Genomic DNA, 27,488 nt, shown 5'->3' on the forward strand with positions numbered 1-27,488 from the left:
ATACAGTTTTAACCGTCAATATTTTTTCATTTTGACCACAGACTTTGACTTCCACAATTCGTTTTTTCTTTATTTTGGCCACATTGATTTTTAGAGGTATTCTGTTTTTGACGAAATATCACTTTTATTTTTTATTTTTTTGTACGTTAGGAAAAATGACATTAAAGAAAATAAATGTAATACTCAGATGTAGTTTGGAATAATTAGTATCAATCACCTATTAAATTCAGAGACATTATAACTGAATGTGGGTTTCTTTAATATTTCAATAACTGACATACCGAAAAATGTTTTTCTTCGTTTAAAGTCTGGTGCAAAGTTCTACGCAAAAATCGTGTGAACTTTTTTATACTATGGTAGTTTTGAGCCCATAACTTCCGAATTTCTTGTCCAATTTTTATTAAAGTAAAAAATGTCCACTTTTAAGAATCAACAGATAGCCAGATGTGGCTTTGCTATAAGAATATCTTAATGTTTGCTAAAATTTCAGCACGATCTATTCAGACAAAGTTTCTTCAGACGAGTGCAAAAATGTAGGATACTTTAGCAGAAATTTTGTTTATTTTTACCCATATCTCCGAGAACATTTGAAGTACTATAACCAAATGTGATGTAGAGTTAGGGAAATATATATGCAAGCTACTAACCAAAAGTGAAAGAAATCGATTAAAGACAAGTTTGTTTTTCACTTATGCGAAGAGTATGTGTGTCTTCTTATAGCAAAGTTAGATCAGGCTATCTGCTGAGTAGTTTGAGAGGAATCGAACTCCTGAATTCAGCGTTGTAAATCCATAGACTTACCGCTGTACCAGCAGAAGAATAATTGTGAAGTAAATGTAAAGTTGTAACGAAGATAAACTTAGCTGAATATGCGAAGAAGGAGAAGAAAATTTGCAATTTCTTTGCAATTTAGTAAGTAAAGTAAGGAGACCTGAGAGACCTACCACGAGAAACTGGGAAAGTTTTGATTAAAGAGGTGGTTATAGGGATTGTTGAACAGTTCTTTTAACAACACGCTAGGTGTCGTGCGGTTTAGTTTGTTTCGTCTCCTACCGTGTGTCTTCATAAAATGAGGACTTTTCCTAGCTTTATCAATTATCATTTGTAATAAAACAGATAATAATTAACTTGTCCTCTTTATGAACTTCAAGACAAAGCTTGTACAATCATTTAAAAATTGAAACATGCCCAGCTTGGTCGGACAGCATTAAGTTTACTGATTTACAACACTAAAATCCAATATATATCTAAACGTAGAGTTGATCTAAAACAAATAAACACACCAGCTTTTTAATAGCGATTTTCAACTAAGAATTATAAAAGTAACATATTTAAAGCTGCTTGTTAAGGTTTTGTCAGCTAAGGTTAACATATCTGTGTGGTTGAAGGTGGTGGGAAGTTCAATACAACGGTCCTAAAGAAGATAAATCACTAAACAGATCTCATAAGGTCGGTCCTTCATATCGTTCATATACGTTACGCGACACATGTACTTGATTTACGTTGTTTTACAACAGAAAATTTTACGATTTCATTTACGGAAAAAACACGTACGTGACAGATATGATATAACACTATTTTAAAGGAAAAACGGGAATTTCACTGCCATCCATTGATTTATCTTGAAACGACCATTGCAACTCTGAAATCAGTATATCCTGACATTGATATTAATGAAAAAAGTGAACAATGGTATTGAGAAATAACTTTCTAAAAAAACAACAACCAGCTCTCATACTTACACGAATGTAGCACCTAGACCAATACCTCGTCTTTCGTATCCCAGCCCTGGTATTAAACAAGAAGCTTCGTCAATATTGTATATGATGGTTGTAGAGTGGTTTACACATCATAAGTTTTCCTTTGCTTTCCCTTACAAATAGCCCTAGCCAACGTGCAACAAAACATAATAATCGACTAATTTACTTTGAAAGTTTTCCATTGTTCCACCATAACAGGCCATTTCTTAATAGTTTAAGTGCATCACATTGAGCCTTTATCATTTTAAAAACAACAACAAAAGAGCACATTAATTAAGAAAAATAAACAATTACAGAGTGCAACGTGTCTTTGATATTATTATGAGTAAAATTATCTTAAAATATATTATTAAACTGAAAACATACTACGTGTTCGGAGTATAATTTAGGATATCTATACAAATTATCATTAGAAATTTGATAATATTGTGAATTATTTAGATGACTTTAAACCTACAAGAATCATAAATACTTTCAAGAAATTGCCATTATAAAAATATTCTTTTTCTTAAGAAACATAAGAGATTTAAATAATTATATAGGTGTTTTAGTGCCATAAAAATATTATTCATACAATAACTTAAAGAAAAATTTTCATAATTTGTATATTCACTATTTCCTTAATTGGAATGGCTGTTTACATTGTAATTTACTGGTGAATAGATTATTTACACTTATCTAAATTGACAATCATAAACAATTACTTATGTTTTTCTATTCCTCTTTTATACTTTATATTCAATCTTAGTTACGGGAAAACTATTTTACAGTATGACTGATAAAAGTATCGGACATTAGTTTTAAACCTGACTACCAGATGGCAGCCTGTAATAATAGGTTTCAAATTATTATATGGATAAGCTGTTGTTGTTTTTCTGAATTAAGCACAAAGCTGCACAATGGGCTATCTGTGCTTAGCCAACCACGGGTATCGAAATCCAGTTTTTAGCGTTGTAAGTCCGCAGACATACCGCTGTACGACTGGGGGATATACGGATAAGAAAATTAACTGTAGATTTCATTCTTATCTATCTTACTCTTTTTGTTTCTAAATCAGGCGTATTTTCTTTCTAAAGAGGAGAGAAACGTCTATAAGTAAGGAAATATAATTTACCCCCACAGTGTAATATCGCTTCAATTTAAATTATCCAAAATTTGAGGCAGTGGAGAGAAGAATAGTACTACATTAGTAAATAAATAAATGTCTTCGCAATGAATAAATACGATACAGTATTGTAGATTTTATTGAAATGATAATTTTTTTTTGTACAATGTCCCTACTGAATGGAACAAAACAAAACACATCAAAGCCAATCATCTTTGGCCCTATCCACAGTTGTGGTTCTTCTGGCGTTAATTTTCGGATATTATACTAAGTACCGAAAAATTTTACCATAGAATTGAAAAGTTTTTCACTTCAAGAAAACAGCCAGAAAGATAAAGAGAGCCGAAATTCCATTTGTTTTTTAATTATCGTTTTGTTTAATTTTTAAGTGGAAAGCGTCATGAAAGAATTTTTCGAGTATACGTTCTATTGTCAATTCTCTCTGTAATGTTCTAGTGATTCTGTTGTACTATAAGTCACAAATATGAACTTTTGCAGCTTCAGTTTTCTATTATTCGAGCTTTTTTTGCTTTTACGACTTTGAAATTATTAATAAAATAAAAACAGTCTAATATTCAGACGACATATTGCCTTTCTAAGGATACTGGCAAACATTTTATGAAGTTATAGAAACTAAAAATATTTACTTTTTCACCTTTAAATATCTTCACATACATTGGTATTACTCAACAAGTTTTGGCTTACAAAACTTCATGGACAAAATGATAAAGTTTTTCACTTAATTATTACTTGATGTAAGTCTCAGTTTGAAACTAGTCGTGTAATATATAAATACATTTGAAAGGTAATAAAGTAAATATGTTTTTACTTTTTGTAACTTTTATGAAACAATTTATTTCTATGGGTCTCATTTCAAGTAGTTGTGTCCCTCTTTGAGTCAACTGTAAGTTTACGGATTTACAATGCTAAAATCCGGGGTAGTCCACTGTGTAGCTTTATACGAAAAGAAACGATTATATTAAGTGGCTGTTCAAACGCAACATGTCATTTGGTTTTGCTGCTGTGAGATCGTTTCAATCTACGAAACTGGTAACATTAAAAAAATTGAAAATCAAAATTTTTGAAGAGAAGTATAACTTGGACTGTTAATTTCTAATGAAAAATACTGTGGACGTCATTTCCATTAGTAGTGGGAGATATAGTTATAAATGTGATTCACAGAACCAAATATAAAATAATTCCACAAGCATTTAAGGTGAAAAATAGACAAGAGTAACTATAATCTTTAAAACGTCAAATATATTTATGTTATAAGATAAATATTTTATTTCATATAACTTCCAGAATTATGTTCTTACATTGAAATACCTATATCCTTCTCACTGTATTATATCTAGACTGTTTTATGATTAGTTCTACAAAAATAATTTGCCAAATTTATTTTAGAATAAATAACAAATTACATTCTATTTCAGAAATTATTTACTGCTCTGTTTTCTTAAGTTTTTCAAGGTATCATTGATTCAGGGATAGGTTTAGATTTAATGCTTCTGATTAATTAAACCTGTTATCGTTGATGTTAATATCAAAATAAAGTTGCGAAATCATTTACTATCACACTTAAACTTAAGCACTCTTATTAAGTTAGTTTACGGATAAAAATGTAAATCTAAATAAGAACACTTCCCTGAAACTATTGAAAAATAACACTGAATGCTTTTCAACATCACTCATGTGTCAGTATATGTACCTTGTATCATTTTCGCAAAAGATAATTGAAATGTTTAACTTGTCTGTACTTGAACGTGATTAGAAGGATAAGGAATTGAGGAAAACAAGACAATTGTACGTTTCACAAATACACCAGTTATTACGACCATCGTTTCAACAGCAAAGGCATCATCAGGTAGTGGCGAAACCACCGTCGTTAATAAATGTGTATTTGTGAAATGTACATTTGCTTCTCCTCAATTCTGTAATTATAGAATTTTAATAAGTACCTATGAGTTCAAGTACCAATTAAACTATAATATTAGCTTAAGACTTAGTCTTTCCATGTTCTATCATACCGGTATAGTCATCTCGTTTAGGTTAGTCCTGAATTTAAAATTGTATAACGTTACCTATTTATTTTCTTGCCGTCTTGTCCATATTTAAAAACATAAAATAATTTAATTTATTCATTATTCACTCTTCAATATATCTTCACTAACAAAGTTACAGCCGGCTGTAAATAATTTTTCACAAAACATCTCTTGCAATGGATTTAGATACTGGGATTTCTGAGACAAGAAATGTCTTTTTTTCAGAGAATATGAGTAAACAATGTGTCGTCTAAACAGATTTATTTACAAGAACACGAAGCTTTGAAGAAAATAACGTTATAGAACTGTAACTCAGGAAAAGAAGGAACAAAGAAGGCCTAGGCAGGTAAATCAAAATGAGGTATTTATGAAGCAGTTCCATAGCTTTAGTTAACGTTTTATATTTAGTATTAATTTCTTTGATCGCAAGGGAAAAATATATTTTTTATCCTCTAAGAAAGGCTTGAATGAAATTTTTAAAGTGTTTAACTTGGAACGTTTTCAAAAATGTTTTGGTATGCTAAATAGTCTCGGCAAGAACATGAAAATCGATTCAGCCCAACCTTTCAAAAAAAAAGTATACCTTAGCCTTAATAGTATTACGGATTTTTGGTTTCTGTTTTTCATTCGTGTTTAGGCAAGTGTAGTCATACAAGGACGCTTAAACTTGTTTGAAAGACGATTTGTATATATTCTACACATTCTACTTCTAGTTAATTTCCTAAATTCCCCATGTTAAGCTTGTTTCATTCGTAATAGCTTCAGGGGCAAAGTCGTGTGCATGTCAGTATATTTTGTAATCTTATCTCATTCACCAATCTTCCACGATATTTTCTATTTTCGTTCAAAATAGGTTAGATATATTTTGTCTATCGAATTTTTCTAATTGCCTTGACAAACTTTATATGAACACTGTTTCAGTAAACGAATTTAATGAGCAAAGAAAAGTCTGTTTATTTTGCGAAAAACTACACGTTGGTTATCTGCGCTACCCCTTTCTAATTTAGCAGTGTAAGACCAGAGGGTTTGTTTCTTTGTTTGTTTTTGAATTTCGCGCAAAGCTACTCGAGGGTTATCTGCGTTAGCCGTCCCTAAGTTAGCAGTGTAAGACTAGAGGGAATGCAACTAGTTATCACCACCCACCGCTAACTCTTGGGCTACTCTTTTACCAACGAAAAGTGGGATTGACCGCAACATTATAACGCCCCCACGGCTGAAAAGGCGAGAATATTTGGTGCGACGGGGATGCGAACCCGAAACCCTCAGATTACGAGTCGCACGCCTTAACCCACCTGGCCATGTCGGGTCAAGTAATAAATAAACAATGTATAAAAAATTCCAACAGTCATATATTTTTTACCGCTTAAATAATTTTCATGTCAAAAATATGGTAGAAACAAATGCTGTACTCGACATAACGTTTATATTCCACTATACATGTTTTTCTGGAGTTTAAAATGTAATATATACATCATTTTTACTTGTTTTAAGATCCACTTTTCAGACAATAATTAATATTAATATTCCTGCACAAGTTAGAGGTATCCTCGTACGTGTAATGCAGGTTTCAAAATACATTATCAGTCTCTCTGATATACGATTGGATTTTTTGAGTTGCTCCAGATAATGTCAGGTAATATTAAGCAAATAGAGTCGTTGCTCTAAATCTTTTAACTAAAACTCAAGGTCCCACCACATGTTCCATCTGTTAACCGGTTCGATAAGAAGTCAGTTTTATGTTTGGCATCACGCATCTTTCCATTTTAAAATGGATCTTAAGGAGTAATTTATTTCTAAAAGTCAGGCAATTTACATACCCCATGGGGAAATCCCAGCAGAGCAACTATTAATTTATAGGAAGAAAGAAGTACGTGAAGCAATAGACGTATTTGTTATCAAACAGCCCCCCGCTAGTCCACGGTATGTCTCCGGATTTACAACGCTAAAATCAGGGGTTCGATTTCCCTCGGTGGGCTCAGCAGATAGCCCGATGTGGCTTTGCTATAAGAAAAACACACAAAACACACACAGTTATCGAACAAGCTATAAGATGTTATTTGTTTTAACGTATTTTAATTGTGGATATATATTGGTAACAGGAAGAACGTGTTATATATTATTGACTCGTACGTATATGCCACACAGAAGTTAACTAAAGTAAAATATAAGCTTATAATAGAAATATAGGTAGATTGACATTATTCGAATATAGGTCCCATTTCATGGATGTTTCTTAATTAACAGACTCTACTACATCTTTGATAGAAATATTAACTAGCACCTGTAAAACAAAACACTCTTGAAATTATCAATCCAATCCTGGAAATATTCAGCTTATTCCCAAGCTAACATATTATACCTAAAAATTATCATCTCACTTCCATGTTAATACACCGTACTTTGAAATGTTCATCCTTTCCACAAATTAACACTCCATACTTTGAAATGTCCATCCTACCCCCAAGTTAACACACCACACTTGGATATGTCCATTTTATCTTATACTCATGGCTTGTTGTTATTAAAATGGGTAAGAAAGTTACTAGAGGAACATTCTGAGTTTTCTTTTGTTTATTGAAGTAAGTGTATATAAGAGACCGTTTCCAAAATTGGAAAGAAGTGAGCGAGGCCACTATGTTTAATTCGGTACATAAAACATATATCAGCAAAATGAAAAGATATGAAGTTTTTACTTTATATTCTAGCTTGTCAATATCGATAATTTAAGTTCCTAATTCATATGAAAATGTATACTTTGTATTTGGACATCACAAACATATAATTTTAATTACTGTTCCATTCATCATATCAAGTGACACACACAGGTGTGTTCTTTTAACGTTATCATTTAAATAGCGATAGGGTTAAGCTTACGCTATTTGAACTATTATTAGAGCAATGGCTACACGAATCTCAATCATCAAATTACACAACTCTACAAGTTCACAAGATGTTTTTAATTCCTTTTACTTCTTAGATATAATTCGAAAATTTGTTTAACTGAATATATACATATTCACTTAACAATTATTGATGCTACACTGATGCATGTCTATTGTAAGTTGCGTACAAGAAATGCTGTCAAAACTTTTCAAAACAAATATTTTAAGGTTTATAAGTTGCACTCGCGATCCCGTAGGCTTATAACCCACATTTACAGGACCGCTATAATGCAAATTTAGTTTCTTTAGTCAAGTTACGAACGGTAATTGGTAGGCCTACTTATTTACGTCGGCTAATGTAAATCAACGCCAAATTTGGGGTACGCTTTCAGGGAATCTGTGCAAAAGTGTTTTAGCGAAATACCTTATGGATTGTGACTAGTCGCTTTTTTTTAAATAAGAAAATGGTTTTAAAAATCAGTCTTTTTTCACTAGTAAAAAAATAAAACCGAGTACGAGATTTCGCGGAAACATATTATACAATAAAACTATATTTTTGATTAAAATATATTTAATTTATAATAACCTCAATGATCCTACCTTTTACAAAACGTGTTTCATACTGTTATAAGCTTTGTTTTTAATCCATACATTTTTAGAAATTTTATGCACGTATGCATGTAGGGGATTCAAAGGAGTTCGCCAATTCCCCTATTTTCTGATGTTAAAAAATTATGCTTATATAGTTATAGTGTAGGTTCTAATGGTGTTTAACGTTTTCTACATTGTTTACATTTTTCCGATGAAGCACTATCTTTTTTTTTTTTTGGCTTGAAATAGTCGCACATAATGGTTTATGTTGACACTTTGTAATAGAAAGCCCGATCGAAGCCGTATTGCTACTGTCAGGTTTCGTAGGCTGAATACTTTACAGTAACTGTCTGTGACTTGTTGGCGATAAATTTCAACAAAAGACAAACAGCACACCATCCATTTGTTTTACAACAATATATTAAAACAAGTCAAACGTATATGCAGAAATTCGTAACACTGTTCGTTATCACAGTTGTATCCAAAGCTATAAATAATTGCCTCGTTTTCATCAAAGTCTATACTGGCTGGTTCAATTACTTTAGAACAAAATTGATAAGACGAAGTATGCTTCTCCGTTCTGTTATTACAATTCAGTCTATAATCATTTCACTTTAACAACTAGCCACTATACGCTCTTTACTCCTAAACTCACAGTGGCGCGTCCCAGATCCAAATATTAATTTTTACATGTTTACACTCTAACAGAGGCCTATAACATTCCCCATAATACTAGATATTCAGATGTAATAGTAATTAATTAAAACAACGAGAAAAGTTCAGAAAGTTTTAGTAATATGATACAACAAGTATAACAATCGCTAATTCATAATAGTTGAACGTACACGCTACAAAACATAAACAAACTTTCCATAAATTCCCTCTTCTAAAAATAACTAACTATAACACCTGCGTTATTTAAACTTCCCAAATCTTAACGTTCATACAAAATAAACTCGCAAAAGGCTGAAGCTTTCAAAAAAGATTAAGGAAAGCATTTAAAACACACGATGGACCGGATAAGAACGCCCACTATTTTAATATAGTAAATCAGCATAATGAAAAAGACAAAAACTTTTATTCTCCAGTTTTCCCGTTTGCTATTTCTAAAGCAAAGAACAACGTTTCGACCTTCTTTGGTCATCTTCAGGTTAACAAAGAGAGAGTTTGCAACTGACTCTTGTCTGGCACATGGTTTGGTTTTTTTGAATTTTGCGCGCTAGACGAGGGCTATCTGCGCTAGCCGTCCCTAAGTTAGCAGTGTAAGACTATAGGGAAGGCAGCTAGTCATCACCACCACTGTCATCTCTTGGACTACTCTTTTACCAACGTCACATAATAACGCCCCCACGGCTGAAAGGATCAGCATGTTTTGCGTGACGAGGATTCGAACCCGCGACCCTCGGATTACGAGTCGAGTGCCTTAACCATCTGGCCATGCTGGGCACATGTCTTAGGGACAAGAGTGTAAGACCTTTTGAACCAGTACACTATACTTTTCATAAAAACCAACATAATATTAAATTAAACAACTATAAATATGATTGTATACATTTTTATTCTTAATTTAAAAGATTTATTTTAATGCAAAATTAGAATTTCAAAATGTATTTTTAAATCAATTACAAAATTTAACCAAATTTAAAAGGTTTTTTTCTCAATACTATACTGGTACTTAAATCAGAAGTGTTTATCCACACTTTTAAAAAACTAGTTCCGCCTATACAAATATACTAATATGTCTATTAATTCATTTTTTGTACCCCGCTGGTACAGCGGTAAATCTACGGATTTACAACGCTAAAATCAGGGATTCGATTCCCCTCAGTGGACTCAGCAGATAGCTTGATGTGGCTTTGCCATAAAAAAACACACACACATATTTAATTTTTAATTAAAATATCATCTATATATAAACCACTGCTTCGGGTCATACGCCAAATGTTACTCTTCACACAGAGTAATTCTGAACATATTGTAATTGTATGTAAACTGCAATGAACATCCACTTTATCATCTTCTACCTTTCATACGCCCCTAGTGATATTTCTGCGGACTTGCAACGATAGAAATCGGGTTTCGATACCTATGGTGAGCAGAGCACAAATAGCCCATTGTAGGTCGTTTTCACGCTCTTTGTTGTAAAGTAGTTAGCTAACATTTAAGCTAGTAAGAGTGAAAATTATTTCAACGAAACAAAAACGTGCTCTGTTTCTGTCCTTATCGCCCGGCATGGCCAGGTGGATTAAGGCGTTCGACTCGTAATTCAAGGGTCGCGGGCTCGAAACTCCGTCGCACCAAGCATGCTCGCCCTTTCAGCCGTGTGGGCGTTAAAAGTGACGGTCCCACTATTCGTTGGTAAAAGAGTAGCCCAAAAGTCAGCGGTGGGTGGTGATGACTAGCTGCTTGTCCTCTAGTCTTACACTGCTAAATTAGGGACGGCTAGCGTAGATAGTCCTTGTGTAGCTTTGCGCGAAATTCAAAAAAAGAAACAAACAAACTTTCTGTCCCTTGACGTTGCCGTTCTTGAGCGAATAACCTTCAATGTATTTACAGTTTAAGTTAGATTTAATATTTATATACAATTTATGTTAGGTTGAATATTTATATACAGTTTATGTTAGGTTTAATATTTATATACAGTTTATGTTAGGTTTAATATTTATATACAGTTTATGTTAGATTAAATATTTAAAGAGTAAGAATTAAGTCGTTTGACAAAAGTTGTTGCTCACATTTGATTTCAGTTGTCAAGAATAGATTTACAGTTTATCATGTAAGAAACACTAGGGTCTGCAAACGTTACTATTAACAAACAATATATATTGCAATAACCTACTGGCCTAATTTTTGGATATACTTTGTCACACTATATACATTTATTTCAAATCTCCATTCAAGAGATAGCCACATCAGCTCTTTTCAGCAAAAGTCTTAAATGAGCGAAGGTTTTGTTTAGGACCACTACTGTGATGAAGCCACCTCAGTAACACAGTTGTATGTCTGGAAACTTACACCAGTTTCGATACTGATGAGGAAGCCACAGATAGTCCTTGCTGTAGCATTATGTTTAACAACAAACAAGTTATGCAATTTTTAAAAACTTATATTCTACTTCCTTGGATTATTTTTATTACATAAAATGTTAATTTAATCTGATTTTTACTATTTCTTTATTGATCAACTAAAGGGGATCAACGTCAGAGTCCATGGTCTTAATAATCGATAATTTTATTGCACGTAAAATTAGATGGGATGTAGAGCCAACACAAAAATATTAGCCCCTGAGTCCACACAATCTTAAATCTGCCACTGAAGGGGACCATCAATATAATGTTATATGTATTTGGCAACATTATTCAAGATCAGTGAGTCTCCCCAAAGCCTGCTCAGCCCTTCCATTAAATTAAGCTAGCACTACCTTTTACTTTATGGATTTAGTGTAATTTATCTACTCGTTGATTTGTTTTTGATTTCCAATGGAGTTATTAAATTTTTGAAATTATAAGTAACAAAATAAAATAACGCACATGATCCGAAATGTACCTTTGCAAGTATTTTATTAATAACAGTGTTCATTAAAACATGAAATATATTAAGAGTATGATAGAGTATTAATTAATTCGGTTCAAGAGCACTCTACTTGTACATCAACACAAAAAGATTTTACTTGTTTTGATAAAATATAACAATAACATATTTCCAGTTGCTATAAACATTTAATCTATATCATTATGTTTACAAACCACCATGTCGGTATCGTGAAAAATGAGAAAATTAAAGTAATACTTTTTAAACCCACATGTGGTGTAAATACAAAAATACCTTGTTTGAAACCTATAAAAATACTGTTTATAATAGCACGTTTGTTCAGTTCAGTTATGAAGTTGTAAGAATTAACGCATACTTCGAAAGCGATTTTTTACAAAATAAGTAACTTTAGTGATGTTTAATGTAATTAGAAAATAAAACCCTGAACAAAACCTTTTAATACAAATATGAGTCTGTGTGATTTGCGCAGATACACATACAAACACAATATCCTCTTATTCACAAATTAGATTCTCATTTTGCATGAACTCTAAGAAAATTATTATTTCTTTGTTAATGTTTATGGGTACAAAGCTCAAAATACTTATTAATGCTCATGAATTCGCTTTCCTGGATTCTTAAGACAATTTGGCACATTTCTAGAAATTTAATACTTCTAACTTTTCAAGAACACGTGCACTCACTTGATTACAATCTATTTATGGCATGTACCCTAATTCATCTTGAAGATTGGTTTGAGACCAGTGCCGAAATTTTCTCTCGCTCATTCCGTGTTTCACAGTGACGAGAGTTGCTGGCGTACTCATCTGATCCAATTCCATATTCGAATTTTTACTTCTATTGTTGTTGAGTCCAGAATAATCTGAATAATATTCCTCCACACCAGAGTCAGATGAGCCTCTTTCTTTATTACTCCGTCTTTGTCTTCGGCGTTTTATCTTCCTTCTCTTGTCTCTTTGAGTTACTTCAGCAATGGAGGAACCACTGAGAACTGATCCTCCACTCCTACTTTCATGTTGTTTTGAAGAATTCTTCGACGACGAATTTGATCTAAGGTCATGAAAACTCCAGGACAGTCTTCTCTTCTTCTTTTTCTTCATTTTGACAACCTGATTTCCGTGAGGACTGAGACATACTTCTGATGTGTCATAAGCAGAATCCTCTGAAAAGTCCGAATCCTTTTTACCTCTCAATTTGCATCTAATATCTGTTAATTTCTTTTTGGCACGATTAAAGGATTTTAGACTAAATCTCTTCAAACTAGTGAGAAAACTGGGTCTTCTCTCAGGACGGTCATCTGATGAAAATCGAATGGCTTTGTGATGATGGCTGGACATTTTAGTCATTGGTAATGTTGCCACTTTTTTACAAACAGCTGAGCCCTGACAGGTAGAGTCGGAAGTTTGACTGAGTGTAGACCAATTTTTCACGTTATTGACTCTATTATAAGTTCGAACGCCGTGTGGCAAAAATTGTGTGTTTCCATTTGAAAGCAAGCCAGATGGCTCTGTCGAAGCAATTTTTTCATAAGGGACTTTAATAATAATTTTTGTAGTCCCATTATTTTTCATATCAAACTGATTCTTGTTTTCTAGTTCTGAAACATTGGTATGTACACTAAGTTTATGTTTATTCCTTCTAGACACATCATGACTTACGGTTAGAGGACTTTCTAAATAATGAACGTCAGCATGAGTCTGAAGCTCTTTACTTATCTTTCGATCCTTTCTGTGGTTACAATTTTGATCTGTTTTACATTCGTCTATGTCCTGGTTTAAAGTATCTTCTAGACAGATTTCATTCACATATTGCCTGTCGTCGCATTTATTGCTCAGACCAGAATACTCACTCTCGCTACTGAAATCCATGGTCTCGAAAAGTTCCATTTCTTCTTTTATATTGGTTTTTGTTGGCTTTTCAGCAAAAGACGTTTGTTTAACATAACATCTTGGAAAATTTTCAGTTAAATTTTCGGAGACACTCTGAACTGTGGAGTACTGCTTGGGCAGCTGTAAAGTAGATTCACTGGTTTTGTGGGACTTTTGGGACTGTTTTTTCTTATTTAAGGAATTAGTGTAATAGACACCACTTTCACTACTGGTAAATCTCTCCAGTCTGGAATCGATATCGCTTTCAACTTCATGGTGTGTAGTATTGTATTCAATGTTTTTCCTTCGCGTACTGTCAGAGGAGTACTGTGAATCACATTCACATTCCATATTTATTGCTTGTGTGATTGTAACTGAATCTTTCTGATTACTGTCATTTAATATACAGTCTTGTCGATCTTGCTCTGCGACTCTGATTGGAATAATTCGTACATTACTTTCTGAAGTAAAACAAGGGTCAACAGACTTTGACTGATACAATTGAGATGTTGTGTAAGGAAGATTACTGTGTTTCTGAATAACTTCCAAAATATGTTGTCGTTCATGTTCCGGTATTAAAGATTCTTTTAAGTTTTCAGTTTTTACAGTGTTTGTTCGATTAGAACTACTGATACAAATATTTTGATGCTCAAGTGGTACCTGTTTAGAGTTGCGAACAAGGGTAGATACCTTTTCACGACCTAGTGAAGAATAATTCAAATTAAAAGCCCTCTCCATCGACTGATTTTGGTTTTTGTCTCGAGACAAGAGTGGGGATAATGACAATTCCTTTTGTATTCTTTCAGTAGAGCGACAACGATTAGCTTTAGCTGCATTTCTATCGTTTTCAGAGGAAGAATGACCATCATTATGGTTAATTTTCTCCATAGATTTACTGTGGTTTTGCAGTATTTGTTTCCTGATAATATGAGATTGATTTGTACGCTCTTCGGGAGATATTTTCATGTATCTTTCCTCAATGCTTCTTCTTTGGTTTGCTAAAGAAGAAAATGAAGAGTTCCTGTACAGATTAGCAGGATAACTCGAGTTTTTATGCTCTGGTGAAGAATGAACATCAGCTAATCTACTACAGGATTTACTTCTCTGTTGATTAATATCTAATCCATTTATTTTCTCTACTAGCCTTTCACAAGATCTACTCCTATTGTAGACTTCCTCATTTTTCCCTTGATAATGAGGAGACATAAGAGTAGGTTTTCGTAGTCTCCCTTTTTCAATTCCATGACTATTTCTGGTATACTTTTTGTTTGAATCAGGGAATGAAGGAATCTCTTTTATTTCATTTTCATAACAGGTTTCAAACTCTGGTCCACTAGTTCTGACATTCGTCCATCTTGTGGCACTGCTTTGATGAGATTGGCGAGTTATCTCTCTATTGCTCTTTTCACTTGCACTAATGATGGAATACGTCTCCATTTCGGGCATGAGTACATTATTATTGTTGAAGAATCTTTCAGACACATCTGACGTGCGACTGCTTCTTTCTTCTACAAAAAGAAGCTCCATTGAACCAATTCTTTCATATGTTTGTTTAATGCTGTCTAGCGAAGAGCATATGATCATGGCATCCTCAGCACTGGCACATACAAAAGCATGACACTCCACAGACTTTGAGGACCCCACACAATGAAGGAAACAAGCAAAAAGAGATGGGTGAGTTAAACTTACCAGAAAACGGTGTTTTGTTGTGAGCGGGACATAATTGCTTTTGTCTACAACTGCATCTGAGCAGGCTAAAGGAACAAAGGCAGCACCGAACATTCGTCTCTTCATTATTCTAGTATGAAAACGTACTGCAGCCCATAGAATCATTCCTGATACTGGAGTAATTACCTTTCTGACCACTGCTTCACGGGTTCCAGTTCCTAGATCTTCTTCGTTTTCAGCCACAACCAATCCATAATCTGATAGCAAGAGGTACTGAGTCAAAGCTAAAGGATGAACCGCACGATGGTCTTCACCTCTTCTCCTAGACTTAGTGTACAGGTCCAGTAGAGGTCGCTGTAAGGTTTGCATGTTCACTTTCTTTTTTCTCGTAGCAAAGACGACACTTCCCAAGTACCGCACGTGAAATCCATCATCCAATTCTTCGGGACCAGCTGGCCCAGGACTGTCGTGAATGATCATAATCAATGGTGACGCTTGTGGTCACTTCACCTTCATTTTGAGTCCCTAAAGCAGTGGTGAAATAATTTATTTTCAATAATTTGAAATTAGTTTATAACCAACATATAACACAAATAACTTATCTACATTATAGACAGCTCAAAAGCCCTTTCTCGCACAAACAAAACACGGCGTTGCGAGTCTCGAAGAGAAATCCCCTGTCAGAAAAGCTTGCTTCCTCATTGGGAAATGCAAACCACACTAAGTGAAGGTAGCGAGAGAAAACAGGTCGATAAACTAACATACAATTTACATCCTCCCTTCAGATACTGCCTGGAGGCTGCCCTACTTTTTATTACATTTATTAATAATTACTACGTTTACAGTGCGAATAAAGGGCTATCAGTTTGACTCCTCAGGCCCGCATATCGTCCCACATATTTGAACTATGATACCGTCAAATTATATTTGAATTATTATGCCTTCTCTGCAATAAAATGATATAACTTACTGGAAAACACGTTTCCTACTACTTCAAAAGCGTCTTCCCTATCCAATCTATCCACCTCATCTACTAGCTCTCACTCTACGTAACAGCGTTTTTCATACTGGACGTAGAAAGCTCGCTCCACCTCTTATCACTGTTCTTTTGTCGAATAACGTGGCTTGAGCAACTCAACCTACAAACGTGTAATACGTGTGTTGAAACTTATACACGACTGGGAAGGTCGAAGTAACATTAACTGTACAGATGTATATATTTATTTATAGACGGATGGATGGGTATAAATATAAGCTAAACAGAGACAAGTACACTATTGATAAATTCAATAATACAACTATATAAAAGAAATATAGGACAAGTTTCACAAGTGTTTCGGTCGATATATAGATTTATTTAACGCATGAGCACAAACAAACCACTTGTTAGTTTAGTGCCTATTTTAACATCGTCGTAAAGAAGATGTATTAATTGGTTTGTGTAGCAATTAAAAACACGTTTTACACGTCACACATGTTTATATTGTTAACTAAAAACACGTTTGTACACGTCACACATGTTTATATTGTTAACTAAAAACACGTTTGTATACGTCACACATGTTTATATCGTTAATGAGATAGAAAATATTCAAATTTAGAAGGTATTTACGTCCATTATGTTTTCTAAGCACATTACTTCTTCATATGAATAGACTCTAATCAAATCCAAGTATGCAGTGGAACACCTAAAGTTGAAATATCCTACTGTTGTCTTCTACAACCTTCTCTGTTAAACGTCTAACTAAACTAATCTGAAAAATCAGGAGTTAAGTGAGCTGAGAATTGTTCTCATGTTGGTCTCACATTAACTGTATGTTGGCGTTCTTCATAAAAGATTGTGTGCTAGCTATGATTTGTCATCCAAATGAAGATCATTATATCGAGAAAAAATGTAGGGAAAGGGTAAGTTCTAAATCAGAAATCTACCCTAGCATCTTTTTTAATGTTTTGCAAAGCTGATACTAAACATATATAATCAACTCGGTAAGGTATAATCGTGTAATTACAAGAATTTTATTATTAAAGATATATGGTAAAAAAAAAAGCAAAAGGGGAAGGAAATGAAAATTCAACATAAAATTTGCCTAATATAGACACTTTCAGCAGCTGTTTTTTTTTTTGGGGGGGGGTACACTGAACTTACGGGTCACCTCACGACGCAGTTTATTGAGGAAAAATGTCTGATCTTTGACTAAAACATCATTTGGGTAAGTGAAAGTAGCACTAACATTTTTAAAATACTTTTTTAAATACATAGTTAACTTACAAAAACTAGACCGAAACATGGTGTGTAAAGATAAATCAATCTTGTTTTCATTGGGACATTCTATATCATGAAGTTTTCGCTTTTGAATTTATTTTTGGATATTTCTATATGCTACACAATCGCTGTCTGTTCCAGTATTTCTAATTTTGAGCTGATAGCGTAGAGGGAAAGAAACTAATAAAGATTAAACACAAAATCTCTTGGAATACTTTTGTCTGGCTGAATAGTGGGATTTCACTGTCATGCTTACAACACATCCTTGACCCCAGAGTGTGATTTTTTTTTTCGGTAACTGGAGACAAACACTGTAAATCTACGATGCGACACGCTTACCAATAGGCCACACTCGACTCACGTTTTAGAACTTATTTCCATCCTGATATTACATAGCAGAATACTTAGGTTTTTTTTACAGAGTTATTGTAATAAACTGTTTGTTCTCTATAATATATATATACACTATTTAGCAATGAAAGTGTTTCTCCCCCCCCTTCGTAGATAAGCAGTAGGCTTGAGAACTCATAACGCTAAAATTAGAGGTTATATTTCTGCGGTTGGCATTGTTCGAATATCCCCTTGAGCTGTTTTGCGTTTAAACAAACACAGTTATAGTTTCACATCATTTTAAGCAAAATAATTTTCCTGGATAAGTATGTTACACCATCATATTTTTACTTGAGTGCCCTTTTGGTCCTGCGTCTTCGAACGAAACTAAAATATTCTCGTCGTAAAAGAATTTATATAATAACAAGTCTGTAGAAAACTTTCATAAATTTGTATTCTAAGTAAGCTTTCAGTTTGTTGTCGCTTCATAACTGGTTATTATGGTGATTAACCTTATCATGCAGAATAAAAATCTAAATTATTCTAATAGACAAATTACTCAAGGATGTTTTTTTGCACTATTTGTTGAAATGATAAATTTTCAAAACTGCAACGAACAATCTGTTATAAAAACGTCGTCCTGCACTTCATTCTACGTCTCATGTTTTGTTGTGGGTCAGTAAGCCGTACTATAATAGTGATGAAATGTATAAATTTATTTATCAATAATTAGTCGCTTCTTCTCGCTAAATTGTTCCCCCTTGATGGCACAACGGCATCTCTGCGGACTTAAAACGCTAGCAACCGAGTTGTGAGATTTAAAGTTCTGCTATTACTTCAGCCATATTGTATTTACTATAAATGTATTTATAAGCCCATTCCAATTAAGTAATGGAAGGAGGAAGAGGTCTAGTGTACCAGACCGTCCTGGGTGGGCACGGCATGGCCAAGCGTGTTAAGGCGTTCGACTCATAATCCGAGGGTCGCGGGTTCGAATCCCGGTCGCACCAAACATGCTCGCCATTCCAGCCGTAAGGGCGTTATAATGTGACGGTCAATCCCACTATTCGTTGGTAAAAGAGTAGCCCAAGAGTTGGCGGTGGGTGGTGATGACTAGCCGCCTTCCCTCTAGTCTTACACTGCTAAATTAGGGACGGCTAGAGCAGATAGCTCTCGTGTAGCTTTGCGCGAAATTCAAAAACAAACAAACAAACCCTCCTGGGTATACAAATATATATATATACCCAAACACCTAGAGAGAGAGAGAGAGAGATTGTTTGAATGTTGAACCAACCCGGTGCTTAACTGTGTTATTCTTGAAATAATAAACAACGTTTATTTGACATTTTCTATGCATTTTTGCTATTGTTATTGTTTCCTTAGTTGTTAAGCACAAAGCTGCTCAATGGGCAATATGTTCTCTTCTCACTACAGGTTTCGAAACCCACCTTCTAGTGTGGGCTTATAAGCCCATCAGTAATGCAAAACTTTGAGAGCAAAGCTACACAATGTCTACAATATTGTGATGCATGAAAATAAAGAAGCAAGATATTTAAAAGCACTAAATAGGTTAGTTTATATTTTAATAGGGTGAACTAATGACCTAAACTATATATTAATTAGTTCCAAGCTAAGTTATATTACCAAACCATCTGACGTTTTCATTCACCTTTATAAAACCCCAATTCGTTACGGTATTGTCGGTTTTTCTTTAATATCGACTGATACATTCTTAACATATAATTATGAAATCGTGGCTCACTTACTGGAACATAGCGTCCCTTTTTGGTATACTTGCATTAGTAAATATATTAAACTATGTTTCACTTCTCCAAACATTACGTCATATTTCGTACTTTTAAAAATAAATAACAAATATACATAATAAAACTGAACAATATTTCTGCTCTTAAACATGGAGTAATTTGAAGATTTTTACCAAACGTTATCTCAAGCTACGTATTTCATTTTCTCTATAAAACAAAGCAGTTCTAACATGCTTCAAATGATCAATAAAATAAATGAGAAGCATGAAAAGCTTCCAGATGAAAATGTCACTTAAATGAATCCACAACACTTGTCCCTTAAAGTAATTAGCTCTATCTGTTACACAACAAAGTCTCAAGATCAAGTTTGTTACTTTTTTTTCGAATTTCTCGCAAACCTACACGAGGGCTATCTGCGCTAGCCGTTCCTAATTTAGCAGCGTAAAACTAGAGGGAAGGCAGCAAGTCATCACCACCCACCGCCAACTCTTGGGCTACTCTTTTACAAACGAATAGTGGTATTGACCGTCACTTTATAACGTCCCCACGGCTGAAAAAGCAGCCATGTTTGGTGTGACGGGGATTCGAACCTGGGACCCTCAGATTACGAGTCGAGCTGGGCCTCAACATCAAGTTAGATTGACTCTTTCCGTTTTTTTTTTTATTTATTTATTCATGTATGTGTGGTTAAAATAAATCAATAATTTCTTTGGATAACTGAATATTACTTATTTTACTAGAAATTTTAATTTAGCTTTTTTGTTGTTGTTTTTAGTATTATCATATTTACACGTTCCATGAAGGTGGGACTAATGGCCTACTTCCTGACGAAATGATTGTAAAATACGTAAAGACATTTTCAAGCGAACGGCCAGAAATGAGGTAAAGGTGTCACCTGTGACATTCACGAAACTGATGTTTTGAATGACCTCTTCACCCATCCAGCTTGAAAGCTCAAAACTGGATATATTTATATAACAAAATACACTGAGACAGAAACAATTATTGTATACTTTTGAATACCTTATATTAAAACGAGTTTAAAGCCTCATCACGTCATTACAGTTCATGTCGATTATGCTCTATCTGACTATAGTTGGCCCGGCATGGCCAAGCGTGTTAAAGCGTGCGACTCGTAATCTCAGGGTCGCGGATTCGCATCCCGGTCGCGCCAAACATGCTCGCCCTTTCAGCCGTGGGGGCGTTATAATGTTACGGTCAACCCCACTATTCGTTGGTAAAAGAGTAGCCCAAGAGTTGGCTGTGGGTGGTGATGACTAGCTGCCTTCCCTCTAGTCTTACACTGCTAAATTAGGGACGGCTAGCACAGATAACCCTTGAGTAGCTTTGTGCGAAATTCCAAAACAAACAAACAAACTGACTATAGTGAATAGTGTTTCCATTTCAAAACACTCCAACGTAAGACCGTCATTTCAAAAGCACATCACTTCTTCCTGCTGGTTTCCAAAACTCTTCTTGTATTAAAAAACGACGATTTCAAGTCTGATTATACAGAATACTTTACAATTACATCTTTGTATGGAATACCCATTTCATTTTCCTGCAATCTGTGGTATACGACAGTTGGACGAATATGTCGCGGTGGCAGCTTATATACAGATAACTTGTGTTGCTTTCTTAGACAGGTGTCCTTTTTTATTATAATACACACTGTTGCATTGACCAAGTAGATGGCTTTTGCCACAGAACTTTGTATTTTTAAATTCTCAACTGTTATAAAACATCACCTTTTCCTTACCCTTACTCATTGTAGGATTCTTTCTGAACGGTTCTGGTCTCCCAGATTGATTCATATTCCTTTATTTTTCTTGTTTGAACACATCTTTATTATCTGAGTTTATGAATACATGTATTTTGCGTCGGAGGAGGTTGTGACACACTCTTTCTAAAAGCGATAAATTTTCGGTAGTATTACACTGTTTATGTAAAAACATCCTTTTAACACCAAAATGAAGCTTTTCTTCAGAAATTCTAATAATATATTTCTGGTATGTTAACTATATGCTACAAAAATATGTTTTTGCAGTTAAACGTTCTAGCAGTAGAGTTTCCCATAAGGTAATGTATTAAGTTCTGTACAAGAAAAGGTTGTTTGTGATCATAGCTCCATATACAAAATGGCTACATTAACACAAATTTTCCTTTAAGCGTCTATTACAAAGTCTATATTTTAATAAATAGTATAACTTATTACTGCATTAGACTCTAAAAAAGTAAACATTATTATTCATTGTTAATTTATTACACAACTATATCTAACGTCTCTTCTTACTGACCAAAAAACAACAAAATACTGAACGGGAATGAAACAATATAATCCAAGAAAATAACTTCGTATAAATTCAGGCCAGTGTTCTGAATCCATGCCTGTTCTTAATTTTGTTTGTACCTTAAGCTACGTCCGATATGTAGAACAACGTTTTTAGAAGCAAGGGAACCCGGTTAATCTTTGCCCCAGGTTTATTTAAATGAAATATTCTGTCTCCTGACTAAACACAAAATACGGCTATATAAAAAAAAAAAATACATAATTAATTAATCTATTGAGTGGGTGTTGGCTTATTAAATATACCTTACTTAATTACTCAAAACAGCTTGAACAACTACGTTTTCACGTGCTGTAGAATATTTCTTGGATATTAGAGTGTTGAAGAGATAACTGATAAAGTATGGAAATAACCTAGATGTAAAAAAGGAAAAAGCCGCTGGACTCTGTATAATGTTTTGTTTTCCATTTTGCTATAGTTATATATATAGTAGATACTCAAACTGCCTAACTAAGCAATAACAAATTCCATTACTCGATGCCAGATTACCTTGACAACAGCCCTAAAGTACCATCACTCTGATCTTAAAAAGCAACTGACAGTACAGTGAAGAAAGAACTGGACACGCAGGTTCACAGAGCGTTATCAATGTTTGCTGCCGAAGGCAAGGTAAACCGCTTCTCTGATATTGATATGCCTTAATAATTTTCCTTCGGACTCTCTTCTAAAGTCTGTTATTCATATAACAAGTAACATGATTTATCTGTCCCTGCGTCGAAAATATAACAAATCGAAAAGTGACATTAAAATCATTCAATTTTATAAATTACATATAGGGAGAAAGTATTTGTTTGTTTTCAATTTCGTGCAAAGCTACACGAGAGCTATCTGCGCTAGCCGTCCCAAATTTAGTAGTGTAAGAGTAGAAGAAAGGCAGCTAGTCATCACCACCTACCGCCAACTCTTGGGCTACTATTTTACAAACGTCACATTATAACACTCCCACGGCTGAAAGGGCGAGCATATTTGGTGCGACGTGGATTCGAACCCGCGACACTCGGATAAGGAGTTGAGCGGCTTAACTACCTGGCCATGCCGAGCTAGGGAGCGAAGAAGCATACCTTCTGTATCACATCTAAAGTATAAGAGAAACACACCTTCTCACATCTAACAACAAAATCGTGACCAGCGGCCACTTGTTGTCAGTTTTCTTTAACTCGGTTAAATGGAAGAAAGTCTTCAAGTGGTTGGAAGATATGCTTTGATAGGTTAACTTGTTCTGGTTTAATTTTTAAAATATATCTAGTTTAGATTATTTCATTTTATATGGAAATTAATAAAAATAACTATTTGAATGTCATACTTGACTTAGCAAATTTTGAAGGCATCTTCGCTATAAATAGTTATCGAGAAATCCTGATTGTCAAAGAAAACTGAAACACCTCTCTTAATCTCTAATCAGTCTTTAGAACAAGTGTACAAACATCCGGGAACCGTTAAAAGTTATAGAATATACCTAACTAATAAATTAAGGGTGGAGCACAAACAGCCTGTACGTCATCAATAAGTTTGTTGTTGCTTTTCTGTGGTTATAATTCACACTCTTAGCCAGTTAAGTTATGTGCGTTATAATTCAGAAAATCAAAATAGAATTAAAGGAAACATTTAAAGTTTAATGAAAGTGTACAGTCTGTTTCAGATCACTAAGTCCCCGACGTATCCAACTATTCCTGTGCCCGATGTTTTACTTTGATTTTTGAAAAAAGTTTGTTAAATCCGTGTAAGGTAGAGACAGAGAATATTGGCTCTCGTCCAATATTATGTAATTTTGTATTATCCCTCTGGTTATAAAAGACACAAAAAAGGGCGTTAAGTAGCTTTCATGTAGAAATGCGGTATGGACGTAATTCATGACTGTTTTTTATCGTTTTCACAGTGTGTGTTAGTCAAAAAGAAATCGCTTAAAGAACTTATAAAGCAATATTTTTACGACATCTATGATGATATTTTAAAATTTCTCTTCAAGTACTGGATTTTGACCATTTTCGATTTTTATCTGAATGAGTAATTTTGCCTGGCTGCAATCTAATGATGTATATATTCAAAGGAAATGTACCGATCAATCAAGTAATTTTAAGTGTAATATAAAAAGGTATTTTGAAATGTTCCTCTATAGAACTGTGGTAAGTTTACTGACTTACAATGCTAAAATCCAAGTGTCGATTTTCCGTAGTGAACAGAGCGCAATTAGTAATCAGTGATGTCGAGAAAATCCACTTGTAGAGAAAAATATATATGTAAAAACGGCTCGTTTTTACATATATAGAGCGCAAATAGTTTGTTGTTTAGTTTTGCACTGAAACAAACAATTAAAAAAATGTTTGTTAATAAACGCATGTATTATATTTTACTATATTAGTAGTCTGCATACATATTTATTTTAAGAAAGGAATGTACTGTGAAAGATTTGAAATTCTTAAAATTTACAAGATAACTAAAAAAATTGAGAGTTTCAAAATCTGTAAATAGAGACCTTTAAAAAGTAAACCAGCAAGGCTGGACCTATTGTAATGATGTCTACAGATTCTCCAGCCTTGTTTCCATACATTTTTTTACGATCACTATTTGCAGAATTTTAAATTCCCACTTTTTTATTTTGTTTGCTGACTTTTTTATGCTCAGCTATTTGCAAAGGATTACTTGATATAGTAGCTAAATTTATACATTGTAATAATGATAAACATGTCTATTATCTAGCGAATACGGCTCATGATGATTTACTGTAGCTATTGACTATTTGATCGCATTAGTTCAAAATGTAAAATATTAATGAAGATATGTTTGAGAATATAATGGGAATTTATAGTTTCTGTGTAAATAAATTTTCTGCATGTAATGCATAGCAAGTATATGCCTACACTAATATACAATTTTGAATAAGTTCATACACAACTTCAGCAGATATAAAAGCAGCCTTTTCAAATCAAACACATACGTCTAAAACTTCGCTTTAAATAAAGCTTCGTATCTTTTAAAGTAATTATTGTACGAATATGTATAACAATTTTAATGTTATGTGTATTTTTTTACTCCTTCAATTCTTACTTAACATAGGGATTGGCTCCCTAAAGACACTGACTGTATAATGTACAAAACATTGAGTATCTACATTTTATCTTCGTCTGACAGTCATCTATTATTGGCTGGTAATTCCTGTTTCACCCTGTGCATACGCTTCTTAAAGAAATACAGTATGTTTGTAAGAAAACTAACGTTTACAGGTAATGATAGTATCGCTTACATTAGAATTATGACGTTTTAGCTTATGTAAAATATAAAAGAAACAAATAAACTTTTTAATACCTCTCTGACTTTTACAGTATCTTATTTAATATTATACAAAAGATTTGAGTGTAATATACAAAACCGTTTCTGTTGTAGGCAGGAAAGAAAAGCAGGCCTTTTCGAGCGGATTTTCCTCTCCTTGTAAGTCTAATCTTTGTGCTTTTCTTGTGCGTTTTTATCTGTGTACAGCCTTAGCAGTAAGCAGCAAAAGTTATAAAGTGTTACTTGAACTGAATATTTACGGCCCGGCATGGCCAAGCGTGTTAAGGCGTGCGACTCGTAATCTCAGGGTTGCGGGTTTGCATCCCCATCGCGCCAAACATGCTCGCCCTTTCAGCCGTGGGGGCGTTATAAGTTACAGTCAATCCCACTATTCGTTGGTAAAAGAGTAGCCCAAGAGTTGGCGGTGGGTGGTGATGACTAGCTGCCTTCCCTCTAGTCTTACACTGCTAAGTTAGAGACGGCCCTATAGGCCCTCGAGTAGCTTTGTGCGAAATTCAGAAAACAAACAAACAAACTGAATATTTACTGCTTAAGGTGGTTTTTGCCCAAACGTTTTGTGTAATTCCTCTAAGGAACTTCTTCTAAGTTCGTTGTTTAATAATTAATCCTAACAACTTTCATTTCAATGTCTTTTAAAGAAACTAAGTTATAATATAATACTATAGGCCTATGTGCATTTCTAGTAGCTCATCAGTATTTATAAAAGGTTTCCCAGTTCTTAGAGTGAAAGAAAATGAATACCAATGGAACAAAATAGTCTTTGATTTTTTAAAAAATTGTTATTGATTTGGTATAAAATATTCTCATTTTTTTTAAAAATACATTTTCAGCGCCAAAGGTATATAATGGTCTACAAACCTAGTTGTTCAGATATCAAGTTCAACTTCTTGGGCGTGACGAAAAATAATATTTTGGAGATTTTTCTCGAATTTGTTTAATATAGACAGTGGTTTAAGTGCTGCGTAACAGAGGGCGAGACCTTAAAGTGTGTAGGTTGTAAACATATCTGCACATGTATATACATGCACATGTATCTTGCACTCATTACCTTACTGTTTAATTATTATCTGACATTTATATATTTCACTTTACATTGTACAGAAATATTAATACATTTTAAATCTGAACTACTTGTGTACTGTAAATGAAAAAACAATTTCCTAGTAATAACTAAAAAATACAACCAAAATCAAATGTTCGAAAGAAAACAATTTTTTTTTTATTACTAACCTGAACTCAAAATCACCCACAAACTTCTCGTGTTGAATGCTTACGAATTGAAATAACAAACGAGGGTGGGTTAATTTCAATACGCCAATCGCCTATAAATAAAAGTGTCACGTGATTGGCACGTACTCTGTATGGTAAACTATTAAAAAAAAAAGGAGAAAGAGAAGTCTCGCACCTCGCGGGAACCTAATTCAGAAGACTTTACACTAAGCTGATCTCTACCACTGTATGACACTTTTAATTACCACGTTGAACCGTGAATACAATAACAGAGATAAGACTGCACAGGTAAAACATTGAAGCGAATTACGTTTCGGTTAACAATATGTTATTTGCATCCACACGTAAATAACGTGTACGATCGTGTAATAGTTTTTAAACAAGTCTTTCGTCTGTAGGCTCACCTTCCTTTCACCTAGTAATTATCTTCTTCCAAGCATAAAATGAGAACCATACATTAAATACGGCACTTTAGAAGATGTTAAAAGAACTCGCATTCATGAACAGAAAAGGGGAGAAAGAAAAATTGAATTACATTTTAATTGTCAGTTCATGTAAACAGTTTCTGGATTGCGTGTCATTGTTCAGTACTAAGAAACAGGTGTGTCTTTATCCAGCTGCAAAGAGAACAATTTCAGGTACTGCACCACAATCTGTATAAATTTTCATCGCGGTTTATCGGATTGCAGTTAACACCACTAGACTTCACGAATGAATGAATTACAATGAAAATCTGTGTTTAGAACAGGTGTATTCCCTTCATTGTACTGAACAGGTAATTCCTGTCCACAA

General features: G+C 33.9%; 1 protein-coding gene and 1 long non-coding RNA gene across 4 annotated transcripts in view; one reads left to right on the forward strand and one right to left on the reverse strand.

The window, feature by feature from the left end:
* The window catches only part of LOC143238835 (uncharacterized), a 70,448-nt gene that overhangs the window by 31,272 nt on the left and 11,688 nt on the right, over nt 1-27,488 (forward strand). Inside the window, exons 2-4 of one of the 2 annotated variants that reach the window (XR_013020798.1) lie at nt 5,136-5,256; nt 22,663-22,787; nt 25,560-25,604. This is a non-coding gene — a long non-coding RNA (uncharacterized LOC143238835). Of the gene's footprint in view, nt 1-5,135; nt 5,257-22,456; nt 22,788-25,559; nt 25,605-27,488 lie in introns of those variants that run through there. The other variant, XR_013020797.1, reaches the window with a different exon arrangement.
* On the reverse strand, nt 11,927-26,832 carry LOC143238833 (uncharacterized). Of its 2 annotated transcripts, XM_076479402.1 has the most exons (3): nt 26,697-26,716; nt 16,442-16,610; nt 11,927-15,996 (listed from the first exon to the last, which is right to left on the reverse strand). In XM_076479402.1, exon 3 carries the CDS (start codon nt 15,949-15,951, stop codon nt 12,634-12,636), a length of 3,318 nt encoding a protein of 1,105 aa, XP_076335517.1. In that variant the 5' UTR covers nt 15,952-15,996; nt 16,442-16,610; nt 26,697-26,716; the 3' UTR covers nt 11,927-12,633. The 2 variants fall into 2 exon arrangements, with proteins under 2 accessions (XP_076335517.1, XP_076335518.1); XM_076479403.1 differs by lacking the exon at nt 16,442-16,610 and having other exon boundaries at nt 26,697-26,832.

Source organism: Tachypleus tridentatus, chromosome 13 (genome assembly GCF_004210375.1).
Source record: "Tachypleus tridentatus isolate NWPU-2018 chromosome 13, ASM421037v1, whole genome shotgun sequence".
NCBI classification, from domain to species: Eukaryota; Metazoa; Arthropoda; class Merostomata; order Xiphosura; family Limulidae; genus Tachypleus; species Tachypleus tridentatus.